Source organism: Carassius gibelio, chromosome B6 (genome assembly GCF_023724105.1).
Source record: "Carassius gibelio isolate Cgi1373 ecotype wild population from Czech Republic chromosome B6, carGib1.2-hapl.c, whole genome shotgun sequence".
Taxonomy (NCBI): domain Eukaryota; kingdom Metazoa; phylum Chordata; class Actinopteri; order Cypriniformes; family Cyprinidae; genus Carassius; species Carassius gibelio.
The window spans coordinates 10595938-10617773 of record NC_068401.1 but is presented as its reverse complement, the minus strand read 5'-3'; the positions used below and the strand labels follow the sequence as shown (position 1 = coordinate 10617773).

Genomic DNA, 21836 nt, shown 5'->3' with positions numbered 1-21836 from the left:
TGAAGATGAATGGTACTAATGCAATCAATGAGTTTTTCAGAGCCCAGTAGACGAATAGTCTTGACCAACCAAGTCATTCCTTTGCTTAATCCAATTGAGCCTGCTTTTCACTCACTGAAGACAATTAAACATGTCTTTCAAATGCCCAAAACAAATTGCTGTCACTCTCTGAATGCTTGAGGATTTACTACTAAGTATGTAATAATGGGTCTTCACTTAAGGGTTTTAGTTATTGCAGTTAACTAAATCCATAAAATATGTTACTTAAAATAAAATAAATGTTCAATTAAATTAAATATATATATTTTTGTTTAAGTCTTATTGCAGCTATGCCAAAGCAACATTTCTCATTTTTATTCCACTTGATTTACTAAAATAAATAAAATAAAAAATAAAAAATAATAAAAATGTCAGAAACATTAAAATCAGTAAAAACTAAAATGAAAAGGGAAAATATAAAAATGCAAATTGTAGTAGTATATCAGTGTCACTAAAATAACACTGCACTTACGATTTTAATTTATTCTCTTTCTTTTGGTTCCCTAAATGGGCAGCTTGTGTATATTAAGGTTTGCAATTTCTACATGCATTTATGAAAATAAATACTCTCAAATTAAAGCTGGTGGTTTTCTCTTTAGTCTTTTGGTGATTGTAGACAGGTTATAAAAACATGGTCTGTGCTCCAGAGATAAACCAACAACAAAATGGCCCTATTTGTCCCTAAATGGACATCATTTTGAGATGCAGTGTAAGCATCAATGTTTTTTTTATTTTAGGTTCATGTGTAGTTTGTAACATCTCCGTATGCGTTTTCTAATATTAGCATAATACATTTGTATATATTACATTGTAATTTCTATTCTCTGCGCATTTTTTTCTCTTTTATAGCTATTATAGCCTGAGCATGATATATATTTAAAAAGTCAAGGCATCGTCAGGATTGTCCTGATTTGTATTCACCTTATTTGTGGTATTTGTGAATGCAATTAAAGACTTTACGCTGTTACTAGCTTGACATTTTACTCTAATGATTATATCCATGCACGGACACATGCATTTATGATTTGACATATTCATATCACTGAAAGAATTTTCAACTTGTACAGCTGTATTCATTGGGTATGCAGTACATTGCAGCCAACCAAGCATATGTTAAAAACATGGCCCGATTTTATGGAACATTAAGATTTATCAGAGAAGAAATGCACTGTTACTTGGCACAGACCGATAGTGACCCATCATTTCTGTTTGATTTGAAGTGTGACTGAAATTGTGGAAGGTTTCCCAGTTAGGAAATGGCAAATGTAGATTTGTGAAAATTCCTGAACTATGTAAAGCAATGAAAGGGCCTCTTTGTCTGCACGACTGGATAAGAAGGATATTGAGGAGGCCTCTAGATAGCATTCAGTAGAATTTTACTTTAGTAGAGACCTAGCATAAAAAACTAGCCAGAAGAAGTCAATCTTAACAGTTGTCCAGGGCTTACTATAGGCTTTTTAAATCAATGAATGTCATTAACTCTGTTTCAAAACCTACTGGCAACAATTGATTTCAATGGAGGCTGTTAAGATGTTGCTAAGCTAATGGCACAACTATATAATAAGCATAAAACACACATTTTGAGTAATGATCAATAATGTTTTAATTTTTATTTCATTTTTATAATGTGCTGTTTATACTGTACAAAAATTAAGTTGTAAATAAAACAGATTATTGAAAAGCCTATGTTTTACAAGGAAATATATTACATTTTTCTACTTTAAAATGTCATGTTTAATCTTGGTGTTTTTTTCCCCATCACATATTTTAGTAATTGTCCTAAATTGGATATTGGAAGCTTAAACTGTCGAAATTCATCCTGTGAAAGCCATTTGAAATCAGACATGGTCTTAAAATAGAAATTATATTTTAAATAGTTTAGCGAGCTCCTCTACAAGGTGTCAAGTATCATACAACAAAATTAATTAACCAAAACTTTTTTCTAATTTGGACAAAACACATTTAATTGAAAAGGTCTTCACAGTTTTATGTTATCTTATTCTAAAGTTCTATGTTCGACTATTTTGTGATAGAATTAATATTATGACAGACATTTATACATTTTTGACAGGAAAATGCATGAAAATAAGAAAGTAAATTACAGGAACCTACATTTTTGTGACATCAACTTCAAATTTGGAACATTACTTGTTTTATGGCAATTTTATATATATATATATATATATATATATATATATATATATATATATATATATATATATATATATATATTTGTTTGTTTATGTATTTATTTCAGTTAAGAGGTTAATTCAGTGTGTTACTTGCTTTCCTTTGTAATTAGTTTTTGTAAATGACTTTTAGTTTTCTGTGTAGTTCTCAATAGCTTTAATGTAGTTCTAGCATGCACTGGACACACATATTTCTTTGTTCTTCACTATTTGCTGTGATGTAAATGTCTGGTTTGAAACCAGAGATTAAAAGTAATGAAAGTCATCACTGATTGAGCCCCCCAAAACTGCAAACTGTGTTCCTCTGACGCACATACTAACGGAAGACCGTAATGCATTTCCATAAATGACGCTATGAATTATGCCCTTTCCATATTAAAAGGCTTCACAGACAAATAACAGCTTGTCTGGAGTGCCCATCTTCACAGCACAGTACAATATGGCTCCTATTCTTCAGCATGATAGGCTAAAAGCCAATTTGTCTATTTACATAGATTTGTGACACTGTGGTTAATGATTTCATTCAACTCAATACTTTTCTCCACAGTGCATATTCTCTGTGGGACATACTAAAGCCTGTGTTCCCTTAGCATGAGTGTTATTTATAAGGATTGGATGTGTTAGAGAAAGAACATGATGTTATTCTTGAATTTTAAATGGAAAACTTAATGAATTAATAAATCTTGGCTGCTAAACCCAGTGCTGGCGAACTGAATAGGACAATGAGGTGGAGACAGCAATTGAAGCAGTCTCTCTGTTTATAAGCTGATAAGTCATGGACTGATGAGTCCATTCCTTAATTGTGAAGAAAACTCATTTTAGCATCTGGCTGAAGAGGTGGGTTATTAATTGATCTTGTAATTAAAATAACATGTTATACTTGTTGGGAGGATAAAGGTGCAAGACTGTATAAATCATCCCTTCCTCCAAAGCGTCATGTGATAAATTAATTATTGTTGGTTGGGAGATGTGCCAGTTAGTCATTCTGTACATCCAACCGACACCAACATCAGCGAACTCTAAAGTCAGACATGCTGTGATGTTATGAAACTTATTAAGAGGAAAAATAATAAACTGGATTAGCATGCAGTTCAGTTCAACCCACTAACCTCTAGCTTTCAGTGTGATAATAGAAAATCCTATTTAACTTGATTGAACTGGGGCTCCTATTGAATTTTTTCCCTTGAAAGATCAGGTTTTACCATGCCTAGATTTATAATAATAAGAATAAAAATATCAGTCAATAGCAGTCTATTTTGAATTAGTCAACCTGCGTTTTTGTACGTGTCAAATCTGTGCATGAAAGACTAATCTCGAAGGCACCGAACCCTAGGGAACCTTGTTTGGCATAAATGGACGTATTCACCGATTTGCGAGGTGCTGTGTTCACAGGTATTCTAAAACATAATCTCTACCTTGTCATTTTAATTTGCGTTTGTGATCAAACCGCAACTGGCAAATTTGTCAAACGGTAAGCCCCGCAGCATCCATTTTTCATGCCAACTTTGCTATTTTCAGTCCCTCCCATCTGGTACGAGCTTAGAAACTCACCATTGATTTACAGTTGCACGCTTTTGTTATGAAGCCTGTAAATGACTGGGATTGTACGGCTTTCGTGGTTTTTACACCATGATTCTTGCAATAGCCTGTGCTGATGTGTGTTTGCTATAATGAGAACTCCTTAAAAGACTAATATAATTGAAACTTAGAAGCTGTCCATAGGGGTTTAATAGGTTTTTTTTTCATGATTCATTGTGTGGATTATTACATTAGCAATTGTGCTCTCTTAACACAAATATTTAAGAGTTCACCAAAACTGAATATTCTGTCATCATTGTACTGGTAGCTGAAACCTTCTTCATCAAAAAAATATTCTTTTGTGATCTGCAAAAGAAAGAGTCATTTTCTGTGATTGTTCATGATTCTTGTTTATGAAAACAAAAAAGTCTGTTATTTGGCACATCAGTTCTGAAACTTTAATTATTTCATTAGATTTTTTTTTTTTTAAAGATGCATCCAAAGACTAGCTGATACATTCATTTCCATTATGCTTTCAAAAAATATTTTGATGTTTAAAATTAGATGACTTGCATGAATTCTGTCCCTCCGGACCCTTTATCACTGCAGTATATGTGCTCAAACGATTTTAATTAATGTGAAAAGTTGTGGTTGCAGTTGTGGCTAATGCTTTGTTTTGCTCCCTGGGTAGTTCTCGCTAATGCAGCTTTATAATGAACTGGATCATCCCTCAGTGAGGACAGATGCAGTGGTTTGTTAGATAGGAGAAGTTAGCTATGTGGATATATATATCAGAGCCAGCTTCTCTTGTGCTATTAGGCAGCCTGCCAAGGCATGCCAATAGCTTACAATACAGCACAAATCTCAGTGATGAATGACACAGAAAGATACATACCATATCTCACCCTCAGCAGATTTCAGCCGCTCTCAAATCTCTTGTTTTTATTTGCAAAACACATAAGCTGAATTAACTTGAAATCCACTTGTGTAGCCTCCAATATGGAGGTGTTTTTGCAGATTTGAAGCATGTGCACACATACAACAGGCGCATAGATGTTTCTAGTAAATGCACCCTTGAATTCTCTCACGTTGGCTCTAGATGCAGATAATTTTCTGGTTCTGCCATATTATAGCATCCAAATCCATTTTAAGTAAGCTCGCACTGATTAATGGGCCAGAGAAGGTGTGAAATATTTGACTGCATCCCAACTGAAATGTCAGGTAGTGTGGCAAATGTTTGAAGTGAACGGTGCTAGAGATTCAGTTTTCTGTTAAAGGCTGAACTTGGCATCACAAATCCGAATGCTTTCATATCACCTGACACCTGATTTGAATTGCTAGAATCTTTTTTACTGCAGAAGCTGACATCTCTAAATATGCGCTTGCATGTATTTTAAATTGCTTTTGACACCTGATGTCAAGTTGTAAATGAAGAATATATTGACTTATTTGAACCATCAGCATGGAGATCTGTTTATAATTGAATTCCATTGTCATCTCGGTGCATAAACATGTTATGGAGTGTGGATCCTGTGTGTCCTGTGTCCTTTAGTCGACATCGAATTAAAATGTATCTTATTTACTTTCTTATATTTATTATACTTATATTATATTCATTTAGAATTAAATTTTGTGTCTTGTCATTCAATACAGTATATATATATATATATATTCAGCAAGGATGCATTCAATTTCAGAAGTGAAAATAAAGGCATTCACAATGTTAATTATATATTTTTGTTTTACAAAAACATTTGAAGCACCATAGCTGTTTTAAAACATTAAAAACAATAACTTGTAATTATTTATATCATGTGCCCATTTTCTAACCCCATTTGTTCCTATGTTCTCCTGTTTCACTCGTACATCAGATTACTGCAGTAAAAATGGGTTGCAAAAGGCAGTTCACTTTGATTTTCAATTCTCTGCACTCTCAGTCTTGTCTTTTCTGCACCAATATATTATAGGCTAAGCAGTCATCTGTCCTCGCCTTTGTCATCAGCAATGTGTTCCTTTAATCTCTTATTTTATGTTATCCTTATATCTTATGCTAGCCTGCTTCTGTGATGCTCAGGTTATGTAATGCTCCCTAGGCATTTTCATGAGCTGATGCCTGTACTGTAAATGCATGATCCAGCCAAAGCAGAAGATTCATCCGTTGCCACTTTTTTGGATCAGACAGACTTCTCTTCCTACATATGCCAAAACTCTGCATTCAAGCTGCGTTGATGTGTCACACTGCTATTTTCATACCTTCCCAGGAGATTTTGCAGTGAAGAAATGATGAGCAGCACAATATCACAGAACTACATTTCTCAACACAATGATTACTGTGATGAATATCCATATTGTTTAGGATTCTCTCAGCTTTGGAAAACATTTGGATTTCTAGGAGTAAAAAGAGTAATGGAAATTTCTTTAGTAGAGATATGTATTATTTAATTCAGGTGATTGGTACCTGGCATTCAGATGGTAATCTATGTAGCAATCTATCAAATACTATATCATTTTTATATAGTATATAATTTGATCTCAGTGAATGTTTCTGCTTCTAGTTCAGAAAAACAGCGAGATTTTCTTTTCCTTTCACTTACTGTTAGATGCTTTGAAATTCAAATGCTGCAAAGTACTTTTCCTGATACGAGAAATGAGAGAATCTCTCACTTCCGTGTACAACATGGGGAAGCGCATGCCTTCACAGATGTTAATGCGCTAACATTTATGTGACATAGCTGTGGAGCCAAATCATGCTTTAAAATCCTTGTTACTGTTCTCACCACAGTGGTGGAAATTTCTTTTTTCAGCCCTCAGATAACTTGAAACATTTCATTGAAGGGCTGGAGAACTTCATACCTTCAACACTGGGGTTATAGAAGAGAGTGTCAGAAATTAAATCTGGAAAAAATAGTCTGAACACAGACCTCAATAACTTGCAGGTGATTTTCAAAGAACGAGTTGCCTGGAATATAAATGTCCCCCACTCAAATTCAGACATAGCAAGTAATTTAACGCTAGCTAGAAAGACATAAGTGGATCACCTGCTTGAAGGGAGTTATTTTCAGTTTATTTATTTATTTATTTATTTTTTATATCGTGTTCAACTTAGTATTCTGTACATTCCTGCTTTATTTGTGTGTATATTAAGTAAGGTGTTATTTCTTTTATAGCCTTTTTCTATCCGTCATTTTGTATTAGAAAGCATGCCATTCTAGTAGCTTACTCGGTTTACTCCTGCTATAAGAAATAATATACAATGAAGATTTATGTATGATAAACATTTCTTTTTTTTCCCATTGAGAGAGAATTGTTGTTTCTTGACGAGCTGGAAAATAAAAATTCAGCCTGTAGTTAAAGCTCTCTCACAGACACCGCTAGAGAGATTTACACTGCATTTGTGAACATGAAAGGGTTCTCATTTTACATGCACATATTCAGAGAACCTTTCTCAGCTACCCAGCCTTTGAACAGACATTAAACAATTTATCACTGAGCAGTTCATTTCATTTCTTCAGCCCTTGGGACGAATGGTATTTCTTAGCATTTCACCCATACGATTTAAACGTGTTGACCACTCTGAATCTTGTTGCTAATTAATTTCTGCCTCATTCACATGACTGTGAATGAAAACGCTGTGTTTTAGAAGGATTTTCCCTCTCTGGCTCAGAGGGTTCGTTTATTTGAGTTAGCTTATTACATGTGTTCACTCTTTCCCTGAATCTTGTTGGTTTTTATTTTCTTTCTGTAGTTCCTCCAGCAATCCATGAGATGAGAAGTCACGGGGTCCGACCCGGTCAGATTGCCCTGCTGAGATGTGAGGCAGCAGCTGTCCCCTCTCCAGTCTTTGAGTGGTACAAGGGAGAGAAAAGGTAAAACCAAGAGTGACGCATGCTAAAAGCCTTCATTTCATTAGCTTAGCTGTACAGTGATCATTTATCATTCATTATTCATGTTAAGTGAGTTTATTTGCAATTCAGAATGCTCACCACAGAGAAGGTTAATGTCGGTCGAGGCCACTTTTTGTGGCAATTGTGCTTGTGTAAAAAAGAAAAAAGAAAATTTTTTGATCAGTAATCATATGCAGTAACTGCCTTGGTTGAATCCACTGAATAATTATAGTACAATCAAACTGTACAGCGTTTTTTGAGAATTTCGCCTAAGGTTTAATCACTGAACGTTAATCTAAAGCTGTATTACAGTCTTTAGTAGTATTAGTTTAATAGCTATGGATCTGCAGCTTATCAAATATTACAAAGTGTCTTATTAAAGAGTCTTAATTTCGAAAGATAGTGACTCTTGGCACAGCGTAAGCTCATGAAAATCACTTTTGCAACTTTGCCGTCTTTTTTAACTTTTAATTAAAGACAAGTCATACACTTCTGGTAAAAATACTCTAAATTTCTAAAAGAGCTCTGAAGCAGACTGTACCATTTGAGTCATTTGAGCAACACAAAAACATGTCTTAATTGATCAGTCTGCATTATGTAAAATGTTAAGCATTGGTTTAAACGTATTGGGCTCTATTTTAACGATCTAAGCACATGGTCTAAAGCGCACGGCGCAGGTTTACTCAGGGCATGTCCGGATCCACTTTTGCTAGTTTAACGACAGGAAAACAGGCGGCGCACCTGAGTGCATGGTCTAAACAGGTTGTGTCTATTCTCTTAATGAGTAATGGGTGTAACGTGCAATAAACCAATCAGAGTGTTATCTCCCATTCCCTTTAAGAGGCAGTCGCGCTTGTGCCATGACGGATTTGCTATTTACATGGCGAAATTTGCAATCACAAAGACAGAACGCATCTCCAGAGACAAAATAGAGCTGCTCGTGCACAAGCAAATAGGTAGCCTAATTCTGATACATGCAATGCCTATCCATTATGACATGTAGGCATTTTTATATTTATGTACACAATAATAATCTTTTAATCTTTTATTGTTTTATATTTAAAAATGTTTGTGTGCTGCTGTGCGTCCCTGTGTAATAAGCAAAGTGAACACATGTTGTGGACCCACCCAGAAGCGCATTTTCTACTAACGTGCTCTCTTAATAACAAAAATAAAACAATTTGAGCCATTGATTTTAGACCAGGTTTAAGTTAGCAACACGCTAACAATGAGCCTCAATAAACTGCTTTTTTAGACCAGCACGTCATGGGCACATAAATGGTCACATATGCATTTGCTATTTAAACAACATGGTGCAGTATGGGAAAATGATAACTGTGTCGGGCTGAAACTAGCAAAAACACTTGAGCTATGCTTTATGCCACATTGAGCCAAGTGTATGATAGGGCCCATTATGTGTTTTGGGGAGGGGTGAAATACATTTTTAGGACTCAAATAGTGGTAAAATGTCCCTTTCTAGAAGGAAAGACTAGTGTTTGCAAGGCAAGAAAGAGTTTTAGGGCTTCTTCGGTTGTGTGGAAATTAAATGTCAAATAAGATCCATCCTTAACTCTTCCATTGTCATGGCACTCAGTACGCTTCCAGTTTCCTGTCAGCTGTGTACAAGTATCAGCACATAATGTGGCTTTCACTCTTTGCAGTGTAAAGTTGGCTACAGATGGTTAAGTAGATGTAAGAGAGATAAGACCAATCACAATTCAATAAGCAAATGAATTCGAGAAAGAATGCCAATATGCAAATATCCATCACTGTCAACACAATAAAAAACACTGGCTCACTGCTGGTTCTTCCAATTTTTTGACAACGTTTCGACCCCTTTCTGAGGATTGTCAGTGTTTTTTGATTTTTAGGGTATTTTGTTATTTTCTGTGAACATTCATTTGTGGCTGTGCATCAGAATTTTTTTTTATTCTAGATGTGTATATTTTATTTTTAGGTTTCTACTTTTCCAATGCCAAAACTTTTTTCACTATGTCAGTGGGGGATTTTCTGAATTTATTTGAAAAATGTAATTGAAATTTAAAAAAGTTTTATAAAAACGTTAAATATAGAGCACATGCAAGACTGACATAGGCTGACACCTAAGCATTAGAATAAATAGAAACTGATAACAGGATTTGATTATGTTTAATGCTGTCACTCACATTTTTGAACCAAGACTTTATAGTGCATGATCCAAACTTAAATTTTTATCATTCATGGATGAAAACATTTTGTAACATGATATTGATGTACCATTTACATGGTAATGCTATGTCTGAATTTAAAATGGGTTTTAAAGGATGAATTTTGAGATTTTAAGTTTTCAGTTGATATATAATTTCTGATGATTTCTAAAATGTGATAGAGAAAAAAGTTTTTTTTTTTTTTTTTTTTTTTAACAAAGGTCAGAACTGTTATAATGTACATTTTTGGGGGTGCGCTCTTTTCATAAATCAATCTATTACTTTTCCTACATAATTTTTAACAAAAAACATTGGTAAAATATATATTTGGGAGTCTTAGACCTTTCCAACGATATATAGTTTGTCAAGATTGGATTAGATTTGTTTGTAATATAGTGAAGTAAATGTAGGCGTCCCTTATTCGGGACGGGGTGACAGTCAAATTAATGAAATGTTATGGAATGTGATCAAATAAGAAAATAAATCAGAAGTCTGCTTCAAAATGCACCATTTTTATACAGTTCCATTAAAGTTGAAATAGTACAAACCTGTGAATGTTAAGAGGATCTGTCTTACTATCTTAACCCTGCATTTTAATTGTATGTTTATATAACTTCGTCACTAGTAAAGAGCATTCTTAGTCTTCGCACCAGTCAGCATTGACTCAAGTGGTGGTTCTTGAATTTAAATACCAAATTACTGCATTACCCATCATTTACCCACTCTTGCTGAGTACGATCTGAATCAGCAGTTCACACTGTGCTAATTGTAATTATAGGCTTCACTCAATTTATTCAAATTGCAAAGGAGGCTTATTGGCATTGGGTCTGTACTCTGCTTAATCTAAGGCTTTACATTGGGCATTGTTGCTAAACTGTCTGTTTTACTGTATTTGTCTGAATGTGCCGACTCAATGCTGAACTAACAGCAGGGAACAATAGTGAAACAGAAACCAGCAGGAATGATAAAGAATCATGAACAAGTTTTGTTTTTAAAAAAGAAAATAGTCATGAAAAAATATAATTATGTATTTCTTGAGCTAAACATATATCAATTATATGAAAATCTAAAGCTAGCTGGGTTTCCAAATTAGATAATTTTTCAATAGAAAGCACTTGTTAAATTGCGTTTTTCAAAACCATTGTTCTGTTTTCTAGTTGCTTGCTAATAATAACAGAGGCTGAACAGAATGTTATAATGTATAAGCAAGGTGATTCTGAATAGATTATGGAAATATTTTATGTATAATGGCCTATAACACTCTGATACAATGGTAGCAGTGGTTTTGTTTTGTTTTAAGAAAAGTTTTTGTTCTTATTTAAGCAAATGTCAGCAGGAGACAAGCTACTTGAGAGTTAGGGGACAAAAGGTCAGCACATTGCTTCACCTGTGAGAGTAACACAGATGACCCAAGTCAGGACTTGAGAGCAACTGCAGCTGAACTTTTGACCTTGACAAAGCTACAAGCCATGTGCAAATTTTTCTGCTTCTGATTTCCCCTTTGGTTATTCCCTCAGGACCAGGGACAACTGTAATTTTTTACATTTCCCTTCATAACTCACATGCTGCCATATATCTACCTGCCATCTTTTGGTGTAAGAAACATTAATATATGTCTAAAACAGCTTGTACCATTCTAAGATGAAGAAAGAAATCAGTGACTGACTTTTCAGCAGCAATTACTCCAGTTTTAAGTGTCACATGATCCTTCAAATATCATACAAATATGTTTATTTGGTGCTCAGGAAACATTTTTTTTATTATTATTATTGATGTCGAAGATTTAGTGAAGACATTGAAATATTTTTTTCACAATTTTTGATAAATCTTTTGTAACCATGTAAAAGTCTTTGCTGTACTTAAAAAAAAAATATTCAGACATTTGAAAAATATTCAGTTTTGCACCTTTCAATCATTTTTTCCGGTTTACGTCAATAGTGTGACCAAATTAATTTTTTAAAAGTAGTAGTATTCTATGTAGCCTCTCTGCATGTATAAATGAGAAGTGCTGCTAAAAAATTCTTTTTGATGTATGGATTTACAGCATGCCATACTGCAGCAGGTGTCACTGCTTGACGTGTCATGTCAACTCATGATCCTATTTTCAGGATTAACATGGGCCAAGGAATAGACATCAAGAACCTCAGCTCCAGATCAGTTCTCACAGTCAAGAACATGACACAGGATCGCTATGGCAACTACACCTGTGTGGCCGTCAACAGGTTGGGAACAGCCAACGCCAGTGTGCCTCTGATTCGTAAGTAACAAGCATTACTCTTCCCTGGCTAACTTGTGTTGTGCTGGTACAGTAGTTGCTTTTTCCCATATGCTCTTACAGTCGTCACAGAGCTCCTCGGAGAAAACGCAGTGTTTTCCCCCATCTTCGATGCATATGTTGCAGAGGAAATGAGAGAAGATGTTACTCAAATAGGTCATTGTTTTGGAGCCTGAAGTTTTCTGTGAAGCATTTTCAAAGAGCTCTTAAAATGAGATGCAATTTCTTTGAGCAGTCTGTTTGAAGTGTTTAGTGTTTTTCTGATTCACTGGCCGCTCAGTCAATAATAAAAGTAAGTGGGCCAACAAGATAAACAAATGACAACAACGGAAAAAAAAAAACACATGAACAACAAAATAGTGATAGTCTTATAAGTGGCAGATGGAAAAGTTGAGTCCCCTGCTTATAAATGAAGCATATCAAAGGCCCAGCTGAGATGAAAAATTCCAGTATCTTTCACGTTCTACTGAAGACCGACAGTCTGTGATGCGAGAAACCCAGAATAGACCAGAAAGCTGCATCTTCTCCTCCCACCAGAGTTCCTCCGTACCTCTTATTTTCCTCATCGCTAATGAAAAGGAAACCTACCCTACTGTGCTCCTAATGAGAAATGGCAAGCAATTCCTCCACAACACACACATCTCTACATCTGTAGAGACTGCGAATGCAAATGCTGGTCATTGTTGCCTGGGACTAAATTGCTGTTATAATATTGGTCAATAAGTATTGATGAAGCAAAGGTGGATTCAGGGACACATTAATATTTAATGGAGGACCTCAACCTCAGAGACAAGGTGTGGAGTACTAATCAAATTGCAGTGTTTGATTTTCTCCTCAACATGGAGAAACCTATCATTTCGCTCTATTTTTAGCCCGCATATGATTTCCGCTCTCATATTTTATACCTTGTATTGATTGAAAGTGTTTCTTAGATTATTCCCACACATTTGTTTTGTTGACTCTTCATCCCAGACATACAGTATCCCTGGTCAAATGCGGTAGACGCAGAATTAAGTACTTTCCCCTTATGGAACCAACCTGGGTCATTTATTGTACTGTACGTCCGCCAACATCAAGGTGATTGAGTGCTTTTGGCGTCTACAAAGGCTATTTAGCATAGTGAAATGCTGTTTAATGGCATGAGCTTCCATTAAAGGTCTTCTGTGGAAAGGTTGAATGTAAGCGGGGGGAAAAGCCATTATTCTATAGTTGAATGTCAAGATTCAGTGTTTTTGGACAAAAGTTTAATTATTGTATTTTTTTTATTAAAACACAAAACCAAGAATTTGGTCATCATTTATTCATCTCATGTCGTTTCAAACTTGTATGCATTTTTCTTTATTCTGTGGAACACAAGATATTTTGTAAAAGCGTCCAACTCTAGTGTTGGATCCAATGTTGTTTTGGACCCCACTAACTTTCTTTGTACAAAACGCCTTAATGTGCTTTAGAATGTCTTCTTTTGTGCTCCACTGAAGAAAAATATTTTGAACAATATGAGGATTGGTAAATATTGACAGAATTTTCAAATTTTTGGTAAGCTATGCCCAAAATGAACCCTCAAAATGGGGGGTTAATGTTGTTATCCACACTGGCCCAGTATTACCTCTAAAAGAGAGCTGGTGCATGAGTCTAAACTCCATTAGGTCCTCATTGGCTCTAATATTTTATTCCTCATTGTTTTATGCTTCGCATAAAGTACATTTCTGAATGTATTTTTTAACAGCAGAATTAAAATGTTAACTGACGTTATGCTTAAGAGATTAAAGTTTCATTAAGAAAAAGTGCACTTTCATGAAACGTTGGCGTTGGCATGCACTCTTGCTAATGACGTTACAGTTAGATACACTCAGAGATCGAACCAGATGTTTAAAAGTGCATTATTTAAGCCTTACCAATTGCCAAATGACCTAAATATAACTAATGGCCTTGGTTGCAATAGTCAAAGACAGATTCAGATAAAAATAAAAAATGCATGTCAAAGCAACACTCTCAGTCAGTCTTTGTTTTCCTCAATGCCTCAATGGGAATTCATTAGTGTGAAAGATATGAACTCTCAAGAATGAATTTAGCACTACTAGTAAATGATTGTGTAACTTGGAAAAACAACCACAAATTCCTCAGGATCATACAATGCTGTCACAATATTGTAGCTGTACTGTATTTCATTTGATATATTTTCTTCAGCGAGCACCCATTTCCAAACGTGACAAACAGTTTTGTGAGGTAACGAATGTCCGGCAGTTAGTGTGTTTCCTTTGTTTAATTTCTAAAACCTTCCTGACCATTGTCTGTGAACACCAGTTCACTGAACAGGCTCCTTTTGAAGACAAAAATATGCAGGCATTTGGCAAAGGTGATAAATTTAACAAATGGATGTTTTTTTAAGTCCTTTTAATGTTGAGAAAAATGTAGAAAAAAATAGGGGATGTGTTGCACATGTGGTACAAATCAGATTGACTTGACATTTACGTGGCTCTTTCTCCATTACTCACTGTCATTACATTTGATTGGACTTTTGGCCCTGTTAGCACATGACATTAAAGGGTCATGAAACCCCCCTCTTTCAGCTCAAGTCTAGCTCACAATCTTTTTGAAAAATGCAACTGAAATGGGCGTGGTGGCTGTGAGAAGGCGGGAGGGGAGTGGGTGTGGTACGGCAGGAGAGAGGAGAGGAGAGGGGAGGGAGGAAACTCTCATCGCCAGCATATCGACTGTCACTAAAAATAAGTGGTAAAACGTGAGGAAATACTAATAAAAAAAATAAAAAAAACTGGAAAAGTTAAAATCTAATTAAATACACTGACACTTTATTTTTGTCTTTTCAAGAGTTACTGAATGCCCTGCTACATATATCCTACAGTAATCGTAATTCTATTTAAAACATATTAATGTACATGAGTAATTACAGTCATTATAAAATATAAAGTTGTTTATATACACACTATGAATGCATATATTTGAAAAAAAAAATAACGCTTAAAAAAAAACATTGCGTACATAGCATAGATCTACGCGCCCGCTGAACCCCAAATAAAGATGGACAGTGACATAGAAATTTGCAGTGGCAGCAGTACGCAGGGCTCTGTGGAGGTGGAGGACTTCTCTCCTCCTGATTCCCAAGGGCTAAATGGAGATATACTAGATGGCAGTGCAGGTCCTCTGCCCTATCAATTTGAGCCAATAGCCCCAGCCGTGACTGTGGACGAAAACATGGACGAACCGGAGGCTGTGCGGATGGGAGAAGTGTCAGAATGGTAGCTAGCTGATAGCTAACTAATCAGAGAAGACTAAAAACTCTTCTGCAGGCACTAGACCTGAAAATAGCGTTTTCATTCATAAACGTATAATTTTGCAACAGGTGTACTTGTGGTCACTGTACCAGGCTGTCTCCAAGAGAAAACTTGTGCTGTAGAGAGGTGGCACAGGTAAACGCAACTTGACACTCAATTCACTGTATTGCAATTCAGTATGTCAGTCAAAATAGGCGTTTTATCATATGTAGGTTTTGGGCATGTTTCCATTACACACACACATATATATATATATATATATATATATATACACACACACACACATACGTGTGTGTGTGTGTATATATATATACATATACATATAATACACCTTTTATTTTATTATTACTTTTAATTCCTAACATGTAGGTGATGCACAGATGTGAGCAGGTTGGTGGGGCAGCATGCATAACTGCTCATCCAGGTTTTGAACCTGTCGCCCTAAACACATTTGTTTTGCAAGCTGTTTATGGCACATATCGCCAGCTCTATGGTGACATGGAGAACACAGTCCTCAATAGGTTAGTAACATTCTTACCTGGTGTTAACTAAACATATCATTTCAGATTAACATACATTTACAGTACAGGTAGCATTTTAGTATTTTATGTAATGATCCATAACAAGTTAAACTAAAGTTTCAATCTCAGTTGCTACAGACACCTGGCCTATAGGAATTTTGTCCGGTGGTGCTGGGGGTACCTTGGCCGACACATTAGGGTGGTGATTCCTTCGTGTGCTGTTACCCGCATCAGAGAGCAGTTCCCTGACAACACTGGAACCTATTCAGGTTTTCAACCCCCTCCCCTTGACTAAAATAAAGAACTTATCATTTCAATTTTTCCATGTAATTTGTTTATTTACTTTCGATCACAGACAGACAGAAGGTGGTCTAAATCGTGACGTGTGTTGTGCAACAGCTTCACTCTTTTCAGGTCTTTGAAACTGTGTGCAGAGGTGGTCAGGAACTTGCAGTCCTTTTAGAGATTCCTGAAACAGTTGTGGCTGCTCCAACACACTTTCAAAAAGCAGATCCTGCAATCTGTCAACATATTCTGCAGAACATTATAAAAAGAATTAGTACATTACAAATAGATAGATAGACAAAGACAGATAGACAGACAGATAGATACATAAATATAGATAGACAGACAGATAGACAGACAGACATATACATATATAGATAGATAGATAGACAAAGACAGACAGATAGATAGATATAGATATACAAAGACCGATAGACAGATAGATACATAAATATAGATAGACAAAGATAGACAGACAGATAGATAGACAAAGACAGATAGACACAAAGACAGACAGACAGACAGACAGACAGACAGACAGATAGATAGATAGATTGATAGATAGATAGATAATACCAAATGTGGGATTTCTTTTCAGAAGTCGTACTGTGTACTCTCCTCTTCTGTAGCGTGGATACTGCATATGCCATCGGAGCTCCCCTGCAGCTGTTGTTGCTTGTGGTCTTCCGCTATTTTCATTGTAGTGCATGGCTGCAAGTTGAGTCCTAAAAAGTAGGATCTGAAACATTAGGCCGGTGACACACTGACTGCGTGGCGTGAGCATGGCATTTCTGTTGTGTGTCAGCTGCGTGGCGTTTGCGAGGTGTTTTCCATGTCTTTACACACCAGAAGCGTGTCTGACCGCTGCTGCTGCTAGGTGACATATGATGAGCCTCAATGGTGATATATTTGAAATATGGGGAGAGAGTTGTGGAAGGCCTATACTTCATATTAAACATAAATATATAGCAGCAAAGACATCGTCGGCAGTGTTGACGTCAAAATAGGCTATTGAATATTTTGTTCTGTACTGACAGGTGCAGTATTTGAAAACCGATAATATTGTTTTTACATTAGGCTACATTTATATTTTTGTTTGTCAAAACCTAGAGACTTTCAAACATCAAAATTACATGTATTAATATGTATTCGAGTCAAAATGACATATAAACATCTTTTCCTATTCAGGTTTGCATGGAAACGCTTCCAAGACGCTTGTATGTTGCTTGAAAAATAGGCATCGGTTCCATTTCTAGCATGCACACGTTTTCCGAGACGTTTTCCTGAGACCCGAATCACGCAGGCAGTGTGCAAGCTCTAACCTGTTAACATGGGAGCCAAAATAAAAACGGACATGCCACGCATCCAGTGTGTCACCGGCCTTAGATCAGGTAGTGCATGAACAGTTAAGATGCAGAGATGTGTTTAGAAAAAAAGTAAACTGTAAGAAAATTTTTAATGCAATTAAACTTAATTTGAATTAAAACCAGAACATACCGGCACAACATCCCCACAAAAGAGAATGCCACGCTCTTTGGTGCAAACTTGAGGATCAGACTGTGATATGACTCCAGTCCTGATGTCTGGAAGTCAGAACTTAGGTTCTCTAGGTCTTTCAGCAACTTGGGTGCCAAGATGACCTGAGTGAGCTTTTCACATGCAGCAGTACCTAATTATAAAATAAAGTAAAAACATAAAATATATTGATAAATCACTAGTTTAGACATTATACAAAATGTAATGAATTAAACTACAATAAATGTTAAAGGTTATTTACTTGGTTTAAGCCACTGTCTTGCCTGGTCACCAACAAGAGGAGGATGCTGGCATCTTTGGAATTCACCTTCATGCTCATGGATATCTTGTACATGGTTAACAACAGATCTCCATTTTGCAACAATTTCCTTTCCTGATGATGATGAGGCTCCACACCAGTAAAGGTGATTCACGATGCTTTTTTTCCAGGGGCCAACCTCTTTGCAGCTTCTTTGCTTTGCAAGCTCATCAATTTTCTTGCCAACACCTAGAGTATGCAAAAGCATTAATACGATATGATAGACACAACAACACATACATAACATATAATTATGAATCCTTGTTTTTATAGATATGGCTATTATTAGAACTACTAAATTATTAACCTTTTGCCATGTGCCATGCATCATATCTGTGCAAAATGCTTGGTCTACTCTCTCTGAGGAACTTCATCACACCAGGATGTCTATCAGTGACAATCTTTCGCACAGTTACTCCTCTCTGCTCTAGCTCTCTCAGGCTTCTTTCTAAACCTTCCTTCTCCATACGCTGACTGTTGCCGACTTCATTGCTCTGAAAAATCATATCAACCTTCTTCAAAAAACTTTAAGCATGATTGTGTTCAAAGACAAATGTATGATCTGCTTTCCACTCATTCAATGCTAATAAACAAATCACTACAACCTTACCTGAATGAGCTGAATTTCCATGATCTTGTTTGCTCTGAGGTCCATCAGCGAGTATGTTCCATACTTTGCACTGTGTCCTAAACAATGTCATATTAGCATGTACATTTTTAGTGCTTGAAATAAACTCTGTAGTAGTAATTTATAACAGCACATTTTTATAGCTAACTGAAATGGCATATTATCAACATAACTGCACATACCAGGTGAGTCAGCACGCATGTCCCCACCCAGAACTACATTCCTTCCTTTGAGTGCTTCTGCAATCACAGTATTTTGATGCTGTTTCCACTGCCAATTGATTGTTGGGAATAGGAATGTCCTTTGGTGTTTCAGGTATGTAGTGTGGCAAATCCCCTGAATGTTGAATGCCTGCATAAACTGACCCAAAAGAAAAACAGTTAAATATACAAGTTAAAACTGTAAAAAATGATTATTATACAAATCCCACATATTTTGGAGAGAAAAAATAAATCTTACCTTGGTGACTTGCAAGAAGGATGAGCCACTAAAGAGCACAGCAGCAGCAAGCTGCAGATTCCCAGCTGGTATGTTCTTGACATACGGTTGGCTGGCCCACTGTTTGTGATGTTCACAATGAACACAGGTCTGGTCCACATGTAGAACTGTACCCACTGTTCTGCTCTTTATTGCACAGTGTCTCGAGCAGGCAGGGCAATTCTTGAACAGGTCCATGAGGTTTTCCTCATAAACAATGAATTTCCTCATTATATGGGGTGGTGTTGCAATTACAGTGCTACAACAAACAGCAATATAAATAAACATTATTAATAATAATTAAATATGAATGTCTGATGAATAGAAGTACATAAAAAAAAACATGACCAGTCTATGAGTACCTCTCATTATAGATGCTGCTGTCAGTCATTCCTGGTTGGAAACTACAATCAGAATCCTCAGCCTCTCTTCTGGGTCTTTTCAAAGGGGTAGAGGTTGCAAGAGGACCTTTTTCTAGTGGTATGAATGGTGTGGAAGTGTTGCAACCAACATGCCTTTTCTGTTGCTTCACCTGAGTGCCTATTACATTAGATATTTCTAAATGAAATAAATACATTGTGCCTAATACACTTAAATAAAAAAACTCTGAAACTATTAACGATTTTTGATGTTTAATACTGTAAAGTGTGCAACATACTCTTGCTCCTTCGTTCAGGTTTCCAGCGATGTTGCGTTGACATATGCTTCATGTCGGGATGGGTTTGACATGCAGCATCTTTTTTGGCGGGCTGTTCGGTCTGACACGCCATCTCGCAACACAGTTTAGGCTGACAATACAAACATATTAATTTCCAAAGACTTCCCAAACATATTTAAATATATTACATATTTAATTACACGAATTAAGCATACAATTGAGGTACTATCGAAATATCAAATATTTTAATAACGAGCGCTTATTTAACAAAAGGCAAGTAAAACGAATAGGTTTAAATTTTAGACACACACATACCTCTGAAAGTATAGAAAAGTCCTCGGGACTTGGCACCGCATCAATCGCGAGACGCAACTTGCATTGGTAGTCAACAAGGCCAAAGTCCACCATTCTCCAATTCTCGAAGCTCTCTCTCGAAAAATGTTTGCTGCACACATATAATCTGGATGTGTCCGTGGTTGATGGCCAACCAACCGCCCGCAGCCAGAGTCTAGCCCTGGCAGCATCGCGGGGAAACATATGCAACCCATTTGAACTTTTGCACCACGAAAACAAACACTTGCGTCCCATGATCGCCTCACTCATCTACTGCGCGATATCACAGCTTGCTTGACAAGTCTGTCGTTGGGAAGATCCACGTGGTGTCATGAATAATTAAGAGAGTGTCTTCTCATTGGATAAAAAACTCAGTCTCATTAATAATTATGAGACACCGATGAGTCATCAAAGTACTATCGTGCTCTGCCACGTCACAGCCTGTGACGTGGACAGGATGAAGATTTTAAACCCGGAAGACGAAAATAGCGTATAAAAACTAAAATTTAACCATTTCCCCCCTACTATTAAATCTAACAGATGCTAACATTGTCTTCAGTGGTGTTCAACACACATACCTCTGTTAAAATCTCAGAAATTTTGGTTTAGGGTTTCATGACTCTTTAAGGTGCATTTTCAGTGATCGGATCGCAATCGGATAGCTTTAAACCACAGAGCACATTGTGATCGGATCATTGAAACCACATTCAAATATGGTTAGGGACAGTTGTTTGAGGTTGTTTTTAATATAACAATATCTTATCTCAAGAACTTCAGTGGCAAAAGCTCATTTTTGGCTTACCAGGCACCTGCGTTGTGGTTTGCTGTCTTTTTTATTTCTGTTTTACACTGTGGTTTTAGGATCTGGTCACCCAATTTAATGAACAATATCTCATGAATTGTTCCACTGCACTACACTCTCATTTCTCTCCTCAAATCCTCACTCTCGTCTCTCTCCCGGTCTGTTTTTTTTTTCTTCGCGTGGGCGCTTTAAAACTTTATTTTCCACCCTTTTCTTCACTTCTAATCCCTATTAGCATCCTTTACTGTGGGAATGTTTCTAAAGCAGCCAAACGCAATAGACCAAATGGCTTATTTTAATTTGCGAGCATTTTGAATTATCCGTGTTTTACAAATTCAGTGAGCAATGGAAATTTTTTGGTTAATGCAACCTCTGATGTAAACTCCAAGTGTAAAGGGGGTCAACTTGTCCATTATTATCTTATCTTTGAATTTGATGTTAGCTTTGCTTTGTTTTCAGATTATTGCTCTAAGTGTGCATGTGAGGATTTTCACGTTATGCATATTGCTAATTGCAATATATTTCTATATAGAAACTGTTAAATCTAAATGTGTTAAGACCCTATCTCTTTTTATGTCTTGCATAGCATAAGTTTGTATGTGTGAGGGGATAAATGTATCTCGCACATTGTACCAAAGTGCATTGTGAACCTGCTGTTTTCAGTATATTGCGTGTTTTCCTGTCTGAGATTTTCTGCAACTCTTTCTTCTACATTTTGCTGTCCTGACTGTAAGGCTCAATGCTGACGAGCAAAGATTTTGTTGTCCTTAATTGGCAGATTTTGTCTGCTCTGTAATCCAAGCTATCTTTCCCCCCTTATTTTTGCTTATAGCACAGTGTAGGCTTTGGCGAATAATCTCCTCCAACCTGTCATTGGAGTATGACTAAAACAGACTAGAAACACTCATAGCCCG

The 21836-nt window shown here is 36.3% G+C and overlaps 2 protein-coding genes and 1 long non-coding RNA gene across 5 annotated transcripts in view; 2 read left to right on the top strand and 1 right to left on the bottom strand.

The window, feature by feature from the left end:
* Positions 1 to 21836, top strand: part of LOC127959861 (neuronal growth regulator 1) — a 110521-nt gene that overhangs the window by 49545 nt on the left and 39140 nt on the right. For both annotated transcript variants that reach the window (XM_052559263.1, XM_052559264.1), the window contains exons 5-6: positions 7492 to 7612; positions 11925 to 12073. In XM_052559263.1, coding sequence (XP_052415223.1) covers positions 7492 to 7612; positions 11925 to 12073 — 270 coding nt within the window. The remainder of the gene's footprint in view (positions 1 to 7491; positions 7613 to 11924; positions 12074 to 21836) is intronic.
* Positions 14653 to 16183, top strand: LOC127959862 (uncharacterized). Its single transcript, XR_008154310.1, has 3 exons — positions 14653 to 15519; positions 15754 to 15905; positions 16035 to 16183. It is a non-coding gene; the product is annotated as an uncharacterized LOC127959862 (long non-coding RNA).
* On the bottom strand, positions 16255 to 20727 carry LOC127959860 (uncharacterized). 2 transcript variants are annotated; one of them, XM_052559261.1, is made up of 11 exons: positions 20103 to 20727; positions 19788 to 19917; positions 19492 to 19669; positions 19112 to 19388; positions 18835 to 19012; positions 18635 to 18711; positions 18332 to 18518; positions 17968 to 18213; positions 17688 to 17859; positions 16767 to 16915; positions 16255 to 16439 (listed from the first exon to the last, which is right to left on the bottom strand). In XM_052559261.1, exons 1-11 carry the CDS (start codon positions 20388 to 20390, stop codon positions 16255 to 16257), a joined length of 2067 nt encoding a protein of 688 aa, XP_052415221.1. In that variant the 5' UTR covers positions 20391 to 20727. The 2 variants fall into 2 exon arrangements, with proteins under 2 accessions (XP_052415221.1, XP_052415222.1); XM_052559262.1 differs by having other exon boundaries at positions 19788 to 20725.